A 20094-nucleotide genomic window follows, 5' to 3' on the forward strand; every position below is an offset into this window, starting at 1 on the left:
ACGCCCACTGCACTTTTATTTAAGGGATAGTTAAGTGGCTTTTATCTCTACTTGTTTAAGTTATTTATAATAATAATAGTAAGAATTTTTGTCAGACAAAGGCAATACATATAGATTATGAAGGAAGTATTCTTGAAATTGTGAATTTCTTTTATTTTCCATTGCTGCAGCTTACAGGCGCCGTAATAAGCAATTCTTTAGTTTTTTGTGTAGAGAGAAGCGAATAGTAATAGTAAATGCGATTGTTATTGTTGTTGTAATTTGTACGATGCGTACAAATAATATCTTTATGTTATATTATTTTGCTTGTGGAGTGTTACTATCGCAACGCAACACTTTACTCAACCGCCGGCACTTTACCAGAAGCCACCAGATGAGAAACCGCCGGGAGGTACACGACCGCGTGACGGTTGTTCATTGCCGCCTGTCTGACTAGCCGAGCCGCCAGTTGGTGTGGTGGCGGCCGAGTTGCTCTTTTGTGTTTCAGCCTCGGGTTGGACTTGCTTGTTGTGTGAGATCTCTTCGCGCAGTTTCTCCACCTTTTGGTTGGGATCAGTGGAATTCATGCAAGCGTTCATGTTGGAAGAATTTTGTTGATTGTATTTGGGACGTGGCGCGTTAACGGCGACCTCAGGCTCAGTAAAAATGTTGGAGTGACCACCGCCAGGTGGTTTTAGAACACGGCTGGATGGACGAGTGCTGCAAGTAAGGCCGCAACGAGTTTCGGTGGAAGTCATATTCATTGACTTATTGTTTTATTAACGGTACGGTAATTAATTAGAAATATTACACACTTGCAGTTGATGCAGGCAAATCGAGGATATCAGATCCGTTTTTAATGAACACAACAGTTTTTTGGAATCTAGAAATAAATAAGAAATATAATATTATTTATAAAGAAAAAATGTATACTCTAAATAATATTCGCATGCACAAACGTTGTAAAAAAATATAATATTAAATGAAACTAATTGAATCACAAATGCATATACCGAAATTACAGGGCAAGTTAAGCGAAACAGCACGACTGGCAGACTGACTTCAACTAACTGAATCATAGACAACACCCCAGGCAACGGCTGACACGGCAAATGACTCTCACTGTCTGGCTGACTGACTGGCGCGTTGCTGGCCGCACTCAAGCGTATACAGTTAGTTGCCTCAGCGGCGTGTCTAAAGTAACCACACCAACAACAATTTTAACAACATTAGTAACAATGACAATGATGGTAATAGTAAACCAGTGAATACAATAATAACAAAGTAAAATCAACAGCGAAAACTTTCACAACATTTGTTTTTTTTTTTTGCTTTTATTTTCAATGTTCTCTCTTGTGTCTGTGCCAAAATGAAATTTGCCACTCACTGCCAATCGAAATATAATGCATGTACATATTATTTGTATATAAACATACACATATACTGATTCATATGCATAAACATTCATCAGCATCACAGTGATTCACAAGAATAGCAGAATCAGTCCACAGCTATGGTCGAAAAAGGTATACTATCTGCTTTACCAAAAAAGTTAAAAAAATAATAATACGACTGAAATCATCTAAAAAAAAGACCTCGCAACATGTTCTAATAGAAGAACATAGATAAATGTTACGAACGTTTTCTCTCGTCCTAAGACACTTATATTTTAAATGTATTTCCGAGTTAAAAAATAAATAAAATAATTATGTATATATATATGTATAATATATTAATATTATGAACATAAGAAGACACAGAAACGCTGTTGGTAAAGGATTGGTCAGTAAATAATTTTTTACAAGAACTAACCAATATCTTCTTAGACAATTCTCACTGTGAATGACTTTCTTTATGTACGAACATTACTCCTTGTAGAAGTAGAAATTCCTCGAGCAATAAGAATCACTACTTTTCGCTCTAGATACAGTGGCGGTCGAAACTCCCACCTAGCCAGGCAAGACTCCGACATATCAAACATACCATATGCATGAACATTTATTATTCCGTTATCGTCTACACTTCCGATGCCAAATATATAGCCATTTACCATCACTGTATATTATTAAACAACGACTAAAACTCGTTGCATATACATTATTATATGTACATATGTAAATTGTAAAACTATACATAAGAGAGTTGTAAGATAGAGACTTACAATGACATCATTTAGGGGCGGTGGAGCATTAATGGTGACTAGTCTGTAAATCTGAGTTCCATTACAAATGTATGTTTTGTCATAACAAATCCTCTCTCAAAAGCTAAATGCAAATTCGCTAGCAACATTGCATGCAACTTTATTGCTTCAACATTATATGTAGTTATGGTGAAGACAGTGCGCTTTAACAATTACACGCACCCAATATATGAATCGGGTGAACAATGTTGTACACAGGAAACAATGAACTCATACGAGTGCGAAAACCTCATAATTATATAGCAAAGATACATACATAGCGAATATACGTTTAAGTTTGAGTGAAAAATTGTATTCCACTGCCAATTTTTTACCACAAATCGTTCCAAGTAATATTCTAAGAAATAAATTCCTTGGTAGTTTCGCCCATCAGACCACGTCAATTTCAATTTAAAACTTTAAACGCGTTTATCTCAAAACCAAATTTTTTAAGTTAGTGGACACGATTTCTTGAAAAAGTTATGAATTGATTTTGTTCAAATTTTGCACACATTTTGAAATGACACTATCTTGTTATTGAACAAAGGATTTATTTATTACAAATAATATTTTCAAGCCTATCTATACCAAGGGAAATTTTAAATTTTAAAATATATTCCTTCGTTCAATAAGTAGATTTACCATACTACTACTGAAATATAAATTTTTGGATTTTAGATGAATCATGTTATGCTGTCCACGACAAGAACATTTTTTAGATGTCAAAGGAGACTGTAATATGTATGTCTAATATGCTGAATTGTTTAAATAAAATTTATGATTGTATATATTTAAACAAAAAAAAACATAGTAAAAATACTTTTATGTCAATACAGTATACTCTCGAAAAGTACATCGATTGGTATTTTGGGTAATTTACTTTTTCGAATAATTTACTTTTCCAAATCTTCTATAATATAAAAATGAATCGCAAAATGTGTTGCTGAACCGGTTTCGCAAATTCTTTGTTTAGAATGTTTTTAGAGGTACCGGGATGGTTCTTACGGAGAGAAAAATTGACTGAAAAAGACTTAAATCCACAATTTTCTAATCACCCATACAAACATTTGTGTCGTAAGTCTCGAAAAAAGTCGAGAAGGGCCAAACCGATCTGGCTAATTTTAGTTTTGAAATATTTATGGAAGGCCAGGGAAGGATCAGAAAGTAAGTATATATCGAAAAATTGTGGGGAAGATAACAAGAAGATGATTTTATTTGAATTGACAACAAAATTATAAAAAAATACAAAACAAAAAATAATAATATTTTGAAAGTTGTCATTGTTGCTTAGTTAAAATATTTTTATCATTGTTCAATTGTATAAGGCTGTGTCGATAGCCCAAAACAATTTGTAAAAAGTAGGCAAAGGCAACCGAACATTTTATACTCTCGCAATTTATTGATGTAATTTTCTTACACACAATTTGAAATAAAGTCCAATAGAATAACGAAAATCAGCATATATAGTACATGAGGGTTGAGGTAGTTCCTGAACCGATTTCACTCATATTCAACGCCCAGTTATAATGGCAATAGGGGCAACTTGGCGCCTGTTAGTAGGCAGACAAACGGCAATTCGGCCTTGAAATTACTCCTAAATTGCAAATCAACGAAACACCAGTCTGCAAAATCGCCAAAAAAGAGCATAAAGAAGATTTTCCAGATATTCAAGTCGCTGGAGGTACTGAACAGGACTTTAAAAGATTTACGCGACAACGAAAATATTTTTGGTGAAGTCATGATTCTGCTGGCAGGTGATTTTGGCCAGACTATTCTTGGATCAACTGTTGCTGACGAACTAATCACATTCCTAAAATCATCTAATTTGTGGCGACACATAAAGAATCGCCAATTAACAAATAAAATACGAGTGTTTTTCCAAAAATATCATACTGCGATTGTAGAAATAGTTGAAAATGGTAGCGACACAGTTGACACCTCGATGGATTAATAACATTTTTAACGGGGTTCTGTCACTTCATGGCCTCGAAAGTGGAGCTTATTCATCGTGTTTTTCCTGACATGAAACCATAATATATAAACATAAATGGCTGATTGAATGACCTATATTGGTGGTAAAAAACAAGGATCTCTTTGATCTTAATGCGACAATTTAGAATTTCGTTAAAGGAGAGTTGACACAGCTAAAAACCAGGATGACGTATTCAATTAGCCCACAGACTAATTTATTTTAACTATGAAATTTGGTCATTTGTTACTTTCTCCTATATACGATTAAAAAAATCAAAGTTTTACAAATTATGATGATTTTCGCTTAACACGGATCTACAATAATGTCTATCAATCATTTTAAAATTTATCGGCTATAACGTTTTCGTCTTTATGCGTAAGGATTTTTTCTCTGCATTGAAAGATTTACTAATTTAATGTATACCTTAGCCACAAAAACGTGTGGCCGGGTCTGCTAGTATATACATAAATTATCTGTTTTTATAATATTAAATGCATTTTTAAACTTAAAAAATTGATTCATTCATTTGCTTCAATAAAACATATGGATTTACATGAAAAACATATTTACATTTACATACATATTTATGCATTTACTATGAAGAGAAAAAATCTTGAATATTCTTTTGTTTTTTTTTCTTTTGCAATATATTTTCTGAACATTTTTATACGAGAATTCTGATTTGCATCGTTTTCATTTTTAAACCAGTGGATCAAGTAGGAGAGTTTATTTACTAAAAAAACGCGATAAACAAGAGAGTAAGTGTTTTTGCAACATCGTAAAAAACGCTGCTTGCTTCGTTTCGAATTTTTTATCACTCTCTGAAAAGTAAATTAAAAAATTTACTTTTTCGAGGTGGAGTGTAGATTGGAAAATGCTAACACTCCAATTAGCCGGTATCGTTATTGCTTTAAAAGCTGGAATTTATCTTTATGTACATACATACATATCTAGTTTTATTTTTTTACTTTTTCTATCTATATTTCTGCGTTATTAGTAAAAAAAAAACAACGAAACTAAATGTAGCGAATCATCACAACCGGTTCAAAGTTACCGAAATTGACACGGATTTTATCCGGTAAGAGTCTGCTTTTCGACGATCTAACCAATTGGATCGATATCCAATTATATTTTTTATAATCATCCATTTGTTTTGATAAGATTCGAAAACCGTTACCGAAACTGCATTTATTACTTATTTTATATTAAAACCATAACGAAATGAAACTATTTTTTATCGCTTTTGTTATTATAAGCTATGCACAAATTTAAGCATGTACATATGTATGTACAAGTAATATTTGGAACGGTGAATCAGAAAAAATTTACGTACCTGCGCCAAAAATAATAAAAAAGAATTCACTTTGCCCCTGTTGTATTTTCCGTTCAATGCCTTTGCATTACCTCTTACCAACGCCACCAGCTAACGACGTAGTTGTTGTACTTGATATATTATACAGTATGCGCCTATTCAAATACAAATAAAGTAAGTTCTACCAATGCGTTCATTGCAAAACTTGACCAAACCGATTATATCTGGTTTTGAACCAAGCAACTCAAAAAAGCTTCTACAAAGCACTACAACTGATTCGGCTAAAGAAACTAAACCACAATAAATGATACACCCTACATAAATTTAGCAGCTGCTATCGTAAATGGCAGCTGGAGAACATTACAAAAAGAAGGCAACAGTCAGCTATGCAGAGAAACGGGACGACAAAAAAGGAAATGCACCAAAAACGGCATGACCGAAGATACATAATACGCACACAAACGAACAAACAAAAAAATACGAATTCCACTGGTATTTTGGGCGGCAATCCTCGGTATGCTTGTGGAACAACCAAATGTCGCCTTACTTGCTGAACATGCAAGCACTGTCACAGCTCGAAGTTATTTTTACTTTGCTAATTTCAAATTACAAAATCTCAACGGGAGCCATATTGAATGCATTTTCTGTACAATATATATTCCCCCCTCTAACCTAATTAATTAATGAGGAACCAAACCTCAAACTTGTTGTGGTATGCTTTGCAATGCAAACTTTCTCTACCGCCATCCAGACACAATCGATTTTTCGCAAATATTTCCAAACAAAATTTTCAACCTGCCTCACTCCTTTACATTAAATACATTCACTAAAATGTTAATGAACATTTATTTACCTGTAATTTTTTTTTACTTGATAACGAGGTTGAAACACTCACTTAATGAACTAATTATTAGCAGTTGAGAAGATGTCTTCGCGTGCGAATTTCCGTTAATAATAAAATCCAACAAAGGAATTTACAAAATTCGAATGGAGTACAAATTCAGCTTGTGACAGGGTGCTAATGCTAAATTTTAAATATCGGCCAAAAAAGCCAGTTATGCACAGTGATACTCCACTTTTACTACATTTAAAAATACAGTTTTTATGACTTGGAGACATCTACTAATTAAAAGTTAGCACATCCCTATTGTATATATTATTAAATAATTTAATTTATTATATAAAATAAGAGTATAATTTAAATAGTGCTAAAAAAAGTTAGGTTGCAGTTACCTTGTTAAGCAACTCTGAAATAGTAATAACCGAAATTTAATCGATAACGATTTTAAAAGAGATGTTGCGTGAATTCATACAAGGTGGTTGCAATTGTGTATGATTTAATTTTCTACGTTTGGTCTTTCGCTTTCTAATTTTGGTGATTTGTTAACAAGTAAAAGAGCTTTTTAAACAAAGCCAATGCCTACAAAAGTTAATAAAAAGATATTAATAATATTGTGTTTGATTTTTTAATGCGAAATAAAGATATATACATATATTTCATATTTGGAAATTAGAATTAATATCAGTTTTTATTTTTAGATGTGGCAACATTCTGATGTGCTAGTCTCATTGCGTTTCTCATATAATTTTCATAATTTGTCTGGGCTTTTAGCAAATATAAGATTTAATTTTGTGGTTTTTGAAGTGAATATTTTAAAATGTGTTTCTGAAAATAAAAAATATTATAAAAATGGATCAAATTCGTATAGAACGGTAAAATAGAAACCTTAGATGTGTAAATATAAGGAGAGAAGTTATAAAGAAAGAAAATTGTGAAGTTTTGTAGTGTGCCATGGCAGACAAGAATTAAGTGAAACAAGAAAAAAGTAAATAAAAAACGGCAAAATAAAAGTGTTGTTGGAAGGAGGAGGTGGTGGGTGCTCTATTTCAATTGAGGTAGTGTTAATACAACGGAAGTGTCTACCGTACGCCGCAGAACTTCGACATAATTAATTTTTTTGTCATAAACACGTCTCTTAAGAATAAATGCACTTCTACAGACTATTAAATAGTTGAGGTGACCTTATTTTCATATTTGGAGATTGAAGTATGTTTTTTTTTTAGATCTGTGAAGGGGGCTATTTGTCTTGTTTCGTTGTACAAAATGTAGAAGAAAACAAATGAAGAAAAAATAAAGTAATTACTTAGATGCGTACATACAAATGTATTATACAAACGTGCAAGTGGTAGAAGAATAGGCTAAAAATAAAATCAACTGAAAAGGGAATGCAAAAATTAGAGACGAATACAGCTGAGAGCGCAGCTGTTTTTGTTGCCGACATTCGAGATTTCCGACACTAGTTTGTGATATGGCACTGCCTATGTAAAGTTTTACAAAAATATACGGGACAGGAAAACATGCATTAAGTAAGATTTTTCAACGAGTCTTAAAAATTCCTAATAGACATTTACTTCCGCCTACATTGTATACATTTAATATAATTTGAGTGGTCATCTTGTAGACAAATATTGCCGGCTTCAAATCTCTATACTATTTGTGCATTTTTTTAGTTACGTGCAAAGTTACAATATTCAATTGATTTCTGGTCTTGAGATTATATGCAAACACTGAGTTATAATATAAACTATTCTAAGAAATATTGCAAAAAATAGTCGCTGATTTAACAATAATAGTATTTTTCAATTTTGCTGTGAATTAGGAGTGGCTCAAACATTAGATATTATACATGCCAGAATATAGTCTTGAGTGGCTACATTTGAAGGTGGATTTTTAATTGAGTGTATAATGGAGGTACATCTTAAAATATTTAATTTTTATTCTGCATATACACAAATTTGTTATAATTTTCTGATTTTAACACATACAGTGATGAACAAAAGTATTGGCACAACAAGATACTTTGACTTTAGCACTGTTTTTTACCACTTATATAATAAGTTTCAAATACAAAAAACAATCCTTAGTTAGGGCGAGTAATTATCAATTATATTTCATTTAATTCATTTAATTATCTCTTATATTTACTTAATGGTAGTTATAAAACAAAAAAAAAGTACTCATTTTAGCGAAACAAAAGTATTGGCACACTCCATACAAATATAAAGAAAACAAGAACAAAGTAGTAAATTATATAAAAAAAATAATATTTTGTGGCCAAGCCCTTTTGCTTGATGACTGCTTCCAGCCGGTTTGGCATTGATGAAACCAATTTTTGTGTCGTTTCTGCTCCAATATTCTGCCATTCCTCCATTAGTGCCACTTTCAACTCAGCTTTGGTTGATATTGATCCCTTCTTAACGCGCCTATCTAGTTCTTCCCATAAATGTTCTATTGGGTTTAGATCAGGCGATTGAGGGGGATGCGGTAATATATGTTTTATATGATGTGCCAGCCACATGCGGACATCATAAGCAGTATGCTTCGGGTCATTATCGTGTTGAAATGTGAATGAATCTGGCAATTTCAATTTTTCGGCACTTTTTTTACATTTCTCTTCAGAATATCCATATAATATCTTTTGTCCATAATGCCGTCTATGAATTCCAGCTCGCCGACACCTGCAGCGGACATGCAACCCCACACAATCACCTTTCCACCGCCATGTTTAACAGTAGCAGCAAGGTTATTTTTTTGCAATTCGGTGTTAGGCTTTCTCCATACAGTTTGTCGACCATCAGATTGAAATATATTGAATTTACTCTCATCTGAGAAGAGTACACTGTCCCAAAAGTCCCTTGGCTTGCTTATGTACTCCTTCGCATAAGCTAAACGCTTCGTTTGGTTCGCTTTCGAAATGAGAGGTTTACGTCTAGCTACGCGAGAACTGTAATCAGCTTCATGCAGTGTCCTCCGGACCGTTATTGGATGGATATCTTTTCCCATCTCTTCCTTAACTTCCGCAGCGATTCGTGTGGATGATATTCTGGGGTTCTTTTTTACCTTCCTGACTATTTGGCTACGTTCGCGATCACTTAAAGCCTTGGGCCTGCCTGTTCGTTTTCGTTCGTTCGTTTTGCAAAGATGCAGTATCTCTGAAACGTTGAATAATACTCCCTTATAGTATATCGGCTTCTGTCCATCATTTCACCAATCTCAGCGTACGATTTACCCTGATTATGCAAATATAATATTATTTTTCGCTGAGATACGTTGGTTTCACATTTTTTGCTACCCATTTTAATAAAAGTCAATCAAATTTTAACTATCAAATAAAAGCACACTGATTTTTTAAATTTAATTTCTTACAACAACACATGTGGTTACGTATACATAACGGTACTATAAAAAAGAGTTGCCATAATTAATAAAAATTAGACGAAATAGCATAATTTGATAGAGTGTGCCAATACTTTTGTTTCGCTAAAATGAGTACTTTTTTTGTTTTATAACTACCATTAAGTTAATATGAGAGATAATTAAATGAATTAAAGGAAATATAATTGATAATTACTCGCCCTAACTAAGGATTTTTTTTTTTGTATTTAAAACTTATTATATAAGTGGAAAAAAACAGTGCTAAAGTCAAAGTATCTTGCTGTGCCAATACTTTTGTTCATCACGTATTTATTTACTAATTTCATTGCAGGTATTTGTAAATCAAAAAATCGTTAGTCAAATTGGAAAATTAGAAGATTACATATACGGTGCAACTTATTGACCAGATTCGTAACTGCTGACTTGAGTTAGAGTTAAGATTGAAGTTTGTAAATTTAAAATCCGGAAATAGAGTTTTGTTTTGTTATGTCTGTAACATAAATTTATACAGATTTATGAGTTCGTTGTCTGATTAGTTTTATCGTGCGTTAGGTATATTGGAATTATTAATTTTTTTTTTTTAATTTCTTGTAAGAAATGTAGGCAACTCTGATATTTAAAATTTTTAACTCATAGTTTTTTTAACAACTGTTGTTGATAAGGTGACGTTGAATTTGTTGTTGCGCTTAAATAGGTGGCACATAAAATTAAGTATACATACATATGTATATACAAACGATATAAATAACCGATCAAGCAATGTTTCTTTAAAATAAATAGGCTTATGGAATTTTTGATTTTCAGCTGATACGACAAAATATATATGTATTTAAAATCGTGCAATCAATGTACTTGGGATTTCGCATTAATAATATGCAATAATACGCCTAACGTTTACTTTTAAAAATAAATGAAATAAGTGTAAGAAGAAGTATAATGGAAAACAACGAAGACGAAATGAGGCGCCATCTACGTCATGAAATCGAAGTTCCAGCATATCATCATGAAATGGAAATCAACGACAATGGACGTAAGTTGAAGCATATTTTCGACATTTGTTGTTTTATACAACATATATGCATATTTCTTTAAATCAAGTTTTTATTTTCTAGACGACTCATATGGTCTGGTCTACGATCGTGGAGAACGCACAGCGACTTTGGGATTGTCTATCGAAGTAAATAATAACACATCTACTTGGTGGTGGATCGACAGTTGTGAGAAAGACATTGCAATCAGCAGTTCAGTCGCTCACACTTAGTTTCCGCACATATATAAATAACTATATACATTTATTTATCTACTTTTAGCATAGTCCATTAGCGTTCTTTATGGGTACATCCGCTGAATCTGCTGCAGCTACTGCCGCGGTAACCAATTATCACAACTTACATAGCTATCCGCCATCTGTACTCACACCAACTACACCATCAAATGCAGCAACACATTATGAAGGTGTTACAACAACGATATCGTATGATCCTGCTGCGAATGCACCATCACCTTCCGTGTCCACACAACCAATGGTTAGTTCTATTGGAGTACAAATGTATCCACCGGTGCGTCATCATATGCATCATTACAATCACGTACATTCCCATCGCCATACTCTGACACATCGACCTCACCATATAGTGCATCCACACATTCACCCACATGTGCAACAGCCACAGCAACAGCAACAGCATCAAATCCACCATCATCACAATAATCACCATCAAACTGCACACTCCGCAACTTCCACCGTACAAATGGATGGTGATCCTCCAACCGAACGTTGCGCCTACGATGCTTGTTTGATAAGACGTGATCCTTACTTAGTGTGCAACAAGTGTTTAACAGAGACATGCCACTGCTCACAAAGTACCTCTAGCGGGTATGATTTTATATATATGCATTTGATTGTGACTTTTAAACTTACATATTATAATCTTTCAGGCTCAACCACTCGTCTTATGACACCGTACATGGTGCAGACCATATGCCCACCCCACATCATGAACAACAACAGCAGGAAACATTATTGACAGATAATGTTATCTCAAATGAATTGGCGAATGTTGAGCACATGGATATTAGTGGGTTGACAGAAGGAGCAAATGTGAATGTTGCCACTAGTTCCAATGCAATTATGCAATTGCAAGACACTGAAGAAGCCAACGCAGTTGGTGCTGTTAATGATGAGCACGATTATGCTATAGGTAGTTATTGGACACCTTCAGATACATCAAGTGATGGCGCTGTCCTATCTTTGCCACATGTTACTGCTACTGCTGATACTCCAAAGACTGATATTAAATGCAAACATATGCTTGCCAACTCCACACAACAAAGCGGCGAAAACACAACAAGGGGGACTGCTGTAAATAATGTCCCTTTTGGTTCTGAAAATCAAAGCCACTTGACACATAACAATACTGTCCGTACACCCCATTATGCTGCAGTGTCTACGATAACCAGTAGTGTTATGGCAACTGAATCATCGACTGTCGCTGATGGCAGTACATCCGTCGATTCGCTGGATGATGAAATGATGGTGGCATCGACCACGACCGCATCAAACGTTAATGGCGACGAGGTGGCTGAAGGTGATCGAGAGTTGACGAATGATATCAGCCGTAACGGATTAACTATGTTGGCGAGTGCAACGGCTATTGATAGAGATAATGATGAACACTTGCAATCACCGTCGGAATCGAGCGAGGCGTTGGCGAATACAAATGAGTCATTTCATACGTCTCCTATATCACTAAATAATAGCGACGAAGTGACATCTGCATCTGATTCCGAACGCGCACATTTTGCAGACACATGTACCACCAACACGACTACAACAACGTATGCTATAAAGAAGCAGGGCAAGCCTTCAAATGTTGTGGGCTCTACTGGTGGCAATGCCAGTGGTAATAATAATGCCGGCGGTGTTGACGGTAGAAGCAGCGTTGGCAGTTCGATCAGTAATCGTGGCTCTGTGGCCAACATAGACGATTTAACTGACATGGATGCATTACCTAGTTTTAGTGGAGCTTCAAACAACAATTGTGCCACCCCTACCAGCTGTAATGATGAAGCGCATTCATCTACTAGTTTTCGATCCCTTGGCTCATCAGCATTCGCTTTATTCAGTAATGATCACAGTCGACCAGCCAATCAGACAGATGATGATGGTGGTGATGATGATGATGAGATTATCTGGAATTTGCACAAACCGCGCATTCATAGCAATACTAGCACTCCCGGAGGAGCACAACAAGTAAGGCCGAATCCACATGAATTTCTGCGTTGGCGGGAACGTGAACGTCAACGCATTAAAGAACGCGAACAGCAGCAATTTAGACGAGGTGAGGTTACTAGCGATATAGCTTGGTTGCGTGATTCTAGTGAAGATGGAAGGGATAGACGCGAAATATATTCACATGAAAGAGCAAGTAGCAGTCGTCAAGCAGACGCTACTTCAAGGGCCGCCAAAATTCCCCGAATAAGCAGCAGCCTTGGACGGTCTAATGATGACAATGCTAGCGTTAGTGGCATATCTGAGGAGAATAATGCTGATAATGGCAGCGATTCTACCGATATGCGAACAGCACGTCGTAAAATATGGCGAATGCTGAATGTGCATGAGTCGAGCGAGGTGGATGAAGTACCACAACCGCCCTCTACCCAGCATGTGGCGGAGAACACTAGGCCTTTGACACCACCAATCAGTACAGGGCCTTCAGACAGTGGCTCAGCACTCGAACAGCGCTCATACGTGATCACATATGCCGGTCATAGTGTTGGTCATTCGACAGAAAGCAGTGTAGTGCTGCTAGAAGATAGTGATATGGAGGAACATCCCCATATTTACAGCAATGGTTATTCAGTGGAATCTGCATCCGATACGGGTGAGGTAAGCGCTGCAGTAAGTTTACCGGCAGTGGTAATGGCGACGTCATCGCCTACCGTAATACAGCCCTACACCGATGACGAGCAACCAACATACTCAGGTGCAATAGCAATTAGTTCTATTGAAGCTTCTACATCCGCCAGTGGAGCGATTAAAAACAGTTCGGTAGCCACAGTGAGCATAAATCCAGCATCCATGGATATAGCCAGTCGAAGTGGTCGAAATAATGATGGTGCAGCTGTGTTAACAGCACCCGATTTGCAATTGGATTGGTTATCAGATTCCACAGGTGACGACGATGATGTGGTTTTCGTGCATTCCACTCGTGAACCAATTCTCTCTATTGATCTTACTACCGATGAAGATGCGCCTGCCCCAGTTCAAAATGTAAGCGGTGATGATGGTACTGCAACAGAATCGAATGAAGCAACAATAGAGGGAATGGATAGCACTCAATCGAACTATTTCCGCTTAGGTACACAATTTAGAGACGTTGCAGCAGGTGGTCCATTGCTGCATCCATATGCAGTGGTACCACCAGGATATCAACAATGGGATGCAGGTGGTCAGAATAATCAACCACAACAGTCTTCCAATATTGAAACTGATGATCCAGCAGCGCATCCGCAACACCATCATGATTGTATGAGGCATGCCGTTTATCAGCCGCAACAGGCACATCAACCTCCACATCAGCGCTTCTCCTCTCTGTTACGTAATCGACATTACAAGTATATACCCCGTCCGGCACCAAATCCGTTTTACGAACCACAGCAAGCCCATCAGACGCAACATCAACGACCCATGATGCACGATATACATGGCCTATGCCCAGAAATGCGACGCCTGCGACGTTCACCGCAATTGAATTTGCCTACGGCAGCCGCCACGATGGGTCGGTCGGCGTTACCAGTGCTACGTAGCGGTGCGGCAGCGACGGCACCAAGTTCGGACGGTGCTATAATTTCGATACCCACGATAGAGGAGGTATCGTTGCAGGATTTATTTGGCGGTCGTGTACCAGGTGCTCATGCACCCATGCATCAACATCAGAGTCGTAATGAAGGAAACAATCTACTTTACACAATGCGTTCGGCTGGTCCTTTACGCTACCCCAGGGGTATTCCTGCTGTCAGCCTAAGTGACAACGTTGACGCAGCAGATAGTTCGAATGTTGCTGTTGGCAGCAGCGGTTCATATGCAAATGCACCAGTTGGTGACAACAGCAATAATAATAATAATAATAGCAGTCCACCAATACCACAAATCGCGCCATTTTATTTGCACTGTCGACGCGGCGACGATGAAATATCTCCAATGCAACGAACCATTCATTCACAACAGGAGCCCACACTCATTCCTTCATGTTCGTTCGGTCGTAGTCGTACGACATTAGCCGGTGCGGCGGCCGCCGCCGCAGTAGCTGCACGAGCTTACTCGCATACCGACATCAGTGCGGGAAACATCCAAGGCATATCGCCTACCGCACCTAACTATATATCCCCAGCCGTAGTTTCTGTAGCACCCCCGCCAGGTCCACCGTCCGAGACTGCTTCAACCCTGACTGCCTCTGGGCATACGAGTAATGGTGGTGGTGGTAGTAGTGGAGGCAGCGACGAACGCGTCCGTGCCATGGCGCCCTATCATGAATTCGCGGCACGAGCGCCACTTCCTACGTTGATGGGTCGTCTCCAACCAAGTGGTAGTGGCATTGGCGGTCCAGCTGGAAGTGCTAGTCATCATAGTGGTGCTCATCATGGCGGTGCAGCACCACCGTATCCCGTGCATCAAAATCTTTGGTATCGTCAACAACATATACAGGAAATACATCGTCGCCACATGACTCCCACGCCCATTGATTTGTCCTCGAATCCCCTGAATTTAACAAATAGTTTCCGCTGGCGCTCACAGCTGCCGAATACGTGTTCGTGTGTACATGCCAGCAATGGACCGGTGTCCAGTTTGGATCCGGTAAGTTACATCTAAATTATGAACCAGTAAGGAAGGGATAAGTTTGAGTGTTTTCGAATATTTTTTACTCTCGGAATTTATTTATTTAGTTTATTAAGATAACACCAAATTTGACCTATATATTCGGCATAAAGTCCACTACAATATCGAAAGTCATATTATATAGTATTTGAAGGCTAAGGTAATTCCTGAACCTATTTCACTCATTTTCACCACCAAGGTACACTATATCCAAGACTATATGCTCACTTTTGTTTGCTAAGATATCTCACCTTCATATTCGGATTAACCGATATATGCGGAATAAATCCCACCATATTTTTGGAAAACCTATAATTAGGTATATGGGAGGGTCGAATAGTTTCTGAGATATAGTTTTTGACCCATAAGTGGACCACCCACACCCATTTTCCATTTTATTAAATTTGAGTGCAGCTTTCTTCTGCTGTTTTTCAGTAAAATTTAGTATTTCTGCCGTTTTTCGTTCGTGAGTTAACGCACTTTTAGTAATTTTTAACGTAAACTTTGTATGGGAGGTGGGCGTGGTTATTATCCGATTTCACATATTAATTAGATTAATGTATGTATGCTTGTGTGTAGCTTTAGTAGTTTACGATATATGTACAAAAAACGTATTAGGAAGTGGAACCCAGGCATACATATGTAAACAATTTCGTCAAAATAAGGTCTTTATAGCTTTAGAGAGTATAAAAATATATTGTATCTTTCATGTCTTCTTAATACTTATACTAATATATGCCCCATGAAATTGCTTTCTTCTAGGCTTACTATCCTTACGAAGCACAACAGCGTCGCCGTTCGGCCGTACATCACCACATGTTCCATCATTACTCACCGGTGCATCTGGAAATTGGTCTTTCTACACCGCTTTCACACATAGGACCACACATTTTAATTGGTTCAGCCATAAGACCAAATCGTGGCGCCACTCTGGTAATTTATAACTTTAAAGGAAACATATATCGTATACTAATTCAAATTAATAACTGTGATAATAGGAAATTATTGAACGCAACACATTGCCACATAAATACAAACGTGTTCGCCGTCCCAGCGAATCTGATGAGGACGCCGAGAAGTGTGCCATTTGTTTGTCATTATTTGAAATTGAAAATGATGTGCGGTGAGTGAATACTATATTTATTTTATTTATGTGCTAGCTAAAATTAAAATTTAATATTTAACAACGTTATTGCTGTTGCTATGGTTTAAGACATTACCAAAATAATGTTAGTTTCAGTTACGTAGACTTGTCAGTTCAAAATCCTATGTGTAAAAATGTCCGAGCTCATATAAGCTAAGCCCTTATTGAATATTAACTTTTATGGTTTTCCCTCCTATTGACAATGAGAGAAAATCATGTTTATGTTCGAAAGAATTTTGACCAGGGGTTCAACTGGTTTAAAATTATGTTCCTGTTTTACAAAGTGTTTCAGAACCGAAAGTTTCTTAAAATTAATTTCATTTCTGTATATAAATAAAACGGAAACAAGTATGGAAGTGCTATGTTGGGTGTAACCGAACATTTTATTCGGCATAAAGTCCACTAGAATAGCAAAAATGATTATATATATTACATATGAGGGCTGGGGTAATTTCTGAACCGATTTCAAAGATTTTCACCACCAATCTCACTTAATTTTTGTAAGATATTTCAAATATTAACCGATATATACGGCATAAAGCGCACCGGATGTTTGACAACCATAATATTAGGTGTTTTATAGCAGGGAAAGTAATTACCCATTTTTGGCACAGAGAAAAATTAATATATTAATAATATTAAACAATCAGTTTTTACATATAGTTTTATTCCGATATCTTCATTAGTCCTTGATTTATATATTATAAAGTGAATGAATCAGATGGAATTAAAAATAGTTTTATATGGGAAGTAGGCGAAGTTGTCATGATATCAAGAAATTATTATGTACCAAATTTCGCTGAAATTGGTCGAGCAGTTCTTGAGATATGATTTTTGACCCTCCCATTTTCCATTTCTTATAGCAATCTTAGTGTAACTGTCTGATTTTTATAATTTTTTTCAAAATGGATTTCGAATCAAATTAACGATTACGTATTACTTTTAGGTTTTATTTAACTAATCCGATGAATTCTTTAGAAATTCTCATACAGCTCAAAATTCGAGCCAAATAAAATATGAATAAAATACTATGACAATGTTGTTATCTGCCATTAATTTGGTTTATGAGCCTCAAACTCTTAGCACTTCATTTCCAATTTCTCAAATTATAATTATCTTACTTTGCAGCCGTTTGCCTTGCATGCATCTCTTCCATACTGATTGTGTCGATCAATGGCTGGTCACGAATAAGCATTGCCCCATCTGTCGCGTGGACATTGAGACACATTTAACCAAAGATGCGCCCACCACCAGTGCTTTATGACACCCATCCAACACGGGACTGCTTATGTAAAGTAAGGAGATGTGAGCGGGCAGGAGAGAGAATTTCAAAACTAATATCTGCTGCGTCCAAAAAACATTAATCATTATTAATTGTAATCCAAATGAAAAAAAAATTGTACGCAAAAAAGCAGAAAGCCTAGTTATAAGTTATTTAAAAGCCAAAAGAAAAGGTAAAACGTAAAATATCTATATTATTATTATTATATACAGTATAATGCATGTGAAATTATGAATTATGGCTTTAAGCAGTTTACCAATTTTTGTAAATATTTATTTTTATATGTAAATATTTTTTTCTCATTATAGTTAATTTTTTTGTGAATTACTTTTGTGTATCACTTTTCTTTTTTTATTATTATTGTTCATATTATTTTTTGTTGTAAGTGGCATTGTATTGTATATGTATATTTAACACTAACTGTAATGCGATATTTAGTTAAAAAATATCTATGTTCGAAAATCTATTATTGAAATACTACTGAATACATTTAGTGTCACTATTTCGTGCGATAAATATTTGTAAACTTACTAAGTTCGATTTGCGACTCAGTGAATTAGAACAAAACTAAGCTTTGGCAAATTATGAAGCAAATTATTGTAAACAAATATACATATAGTTAATGTGTATATACAAATAATTATTATTTTTATAAATAAGAAATTAATTTACAAATTTATAAACATTGTTTTCAAAACAAATTAACTGTTTTCCAATGGTTAGTTAGTTTTGAGTATCTGTATCTTCTCACTGATTTGTTCTTTGTTTCCCGCAAAATACTATAAATATTTGCACATTATAACACTAATTATTTTTATTTATATAAATTTGTAATTATTTTTTACATATTATTTGTAGGTAGGTATTGAATATCATTTGCACAGCAGCTAAAGAGCTTCGTAATTTGAATATGTAAAGCTTTAATGTAAAAATGCAAAAAAAAAAAATTAAGCCTTTTTTGTTAATAATATTTTAATATATACAAAAGAATATATGTGTACCATTGAATATATATATGTATAGTAACACTTGGTGTTAACTATATTTTTTTTTACTGAATTAAAATGCCACATTATTTCACTCAGTTATGAGATTAGTGCTAAGTTCACTAACTTAACTAACTGAATTCAATTGTTACACATACAAAATATGATATTTTTTTAGTTATACCTTTTGGTCAAATGGAAACTAAGTTATTTAATAATACGAGTATGAGTGAAATTGTAAATTCGGTTTGTTGCTGTATTATTTAGAGATTAATTATAATATATATAGAATACAAATATGTACATATGTATATTATGTCACATAATATTATGTTGTAACGGTTTATCGTTTTCGCAACATTTATTTAAAATATCTTACTTTAGAAAACCAAATAAATCACTCATACACACATATGCAAATTATAAAGCAGAGATTTTCAGTTTAATTTCATACAATTGGTTTTCTTGTATATATACATATGTATATGCCCATTTTCAACCACACATACAAATAAAAAATCAATCGCATGCACTTGTCTCAGTCTCAAACACTTAGCTTTAGTTTGTGCTCCCAAGCAAAACAATATATATTAACCATAAAAAAACTAGTAGCAACGCTGTGCCATAGCATAATAGCATATTGTATATAAAACCAAAAAGAGAAGAAAATAAGTATGCCACAAACACATAATAAAATTCTGTAGACATGGTAAGATTCAAAAAACCTCAAATCACTCAGCAATTTGTAGAAAACAGAGTTCCTTCAAACAAATTGCAGCAAATCAATTATTGTGAATTTTTGTATATAATTTATATTTGATTTTTTTAATAAACAGTGTTAATATTATATATCATATATAGCAGAAAATTTTCTAAAAATATATATTATATTGTCATTATATGTAGATATATGTATGTTGTAAAAAATACTAATATTGCACGAGTATAAGATTGGAATAATTATATAAATACATACACTCATTCAAACATATATCTCAGTAACATAAGTTGAAATATTTTCTTTATATAAGCTCTTCCATATGTAATAAATAAATGTAAATGTAGAAATGATGTAGACCCTATACAGCCGGTGAGAGAAATGTTAATTGGAAGTGTTACTCGTAAAATTGCTTAGCTTTTACAATT

The 20094-nt window shown here is 35.1% G+C and overlaps 3 protein-coding genes across 15 annotated transcripts in view; 1 reads left to right on the plus strand and 2 right to left on the minus strand.

Moving 5' to 3' along the window:
* LOC105213689 (dnaJ homolog subfamily C member 3) overlaps positions 1–20094 on the minus strand; it is a 107838-nt gene that overhangs the window by 47735 nt on the left and 40009 nt on the right. The window lies entirely within an intron of this gene.
* LOC105213698 (uncharacterized) lies at positions 70–6475 on the minus strand. 4 transcript variants are annotated; one of them, XM_011186704.3, is made up of 2 exons: positions 6338–6475; positions 70–862 (listed from the first exon to the last, which is right to left on the minus strand). In XM_011186704.3, exon 2 carries the CDS (start codon positions 741–743, stop codon positions 357–359), a length of 387 nt encoding a protein of 128 aa, XP_011185006.2. In that variant the 5' UTR covers positions 744–862; positions 6338–6475; the 3' UTR covers positions 70–356. The 4 variants fall into 4 exon arrangements, with proteins under 4 accessions (XP_011185006.2, XP_011185009.2, XP_011185007.2 ...); XM_011186707.3 differs by having other exon boundaries at positions 6296–6453; XM_011186705.3 differs by lacking the exon at positions 6338–6475 and adding an exon at positions 5464–5734.
* On the plus strand, positions 6995–19804 carry LOC105213700 (uncharacterized). 10 transcript variants are annotated; one of them, XM_054226693.1, is made up of 9 exons: positions 7010–7338; positions 7507–7809; positions 10463–10688; positions 10771–10835; positions 10969–11534; positions 11597–15515; positions 16299–16469; positions 16535–16659; positions 17809–19804. In XM_054226693.1, the coding sequence occupies exons 3-9, from the start codon at positions 10595–10597 to the stop codon at positions 17942–17944; spliced, it is 5076 nt and encodes a 1691-aa protein (XP_054082668.1). In that variant the 5' UTR covers positions 7010–7338; positions 7507–7809; positions 10463–10594; the 3' UTR covers positions 17945–19804. The 10 variants fall into 10 exon arrangements, with proteins under 10 accessions (XP_011185011.2, XP_054082668.1, XP_011185010.2 ...); XM_054226703.1 differs by having other exon boundaries at positions 7011–7155; XM_054226707.1 differs by lacking the exon at positions 7507–7809 and adding an exon at positions 8103–8194 and having other exon boundaries at positions 7018–7155.

Source organism: Zeugodacus cucurbitae, chromosome 2 (assembly GCF_028554725.1).
Source record: "Zeugodacus cucurbitae isolate PBARC_wt_2022May chromosome 2, idZeuCucr1.2, whole genome shotgun sequence".
In the NCBI taxonomy this organism is placed as follows: Eukaryota; Metazoa; Arthropoda; class Insecta; order Diptera; family Tephritidae; genus Zeugodacus; species Zeugodacus cucurbitae.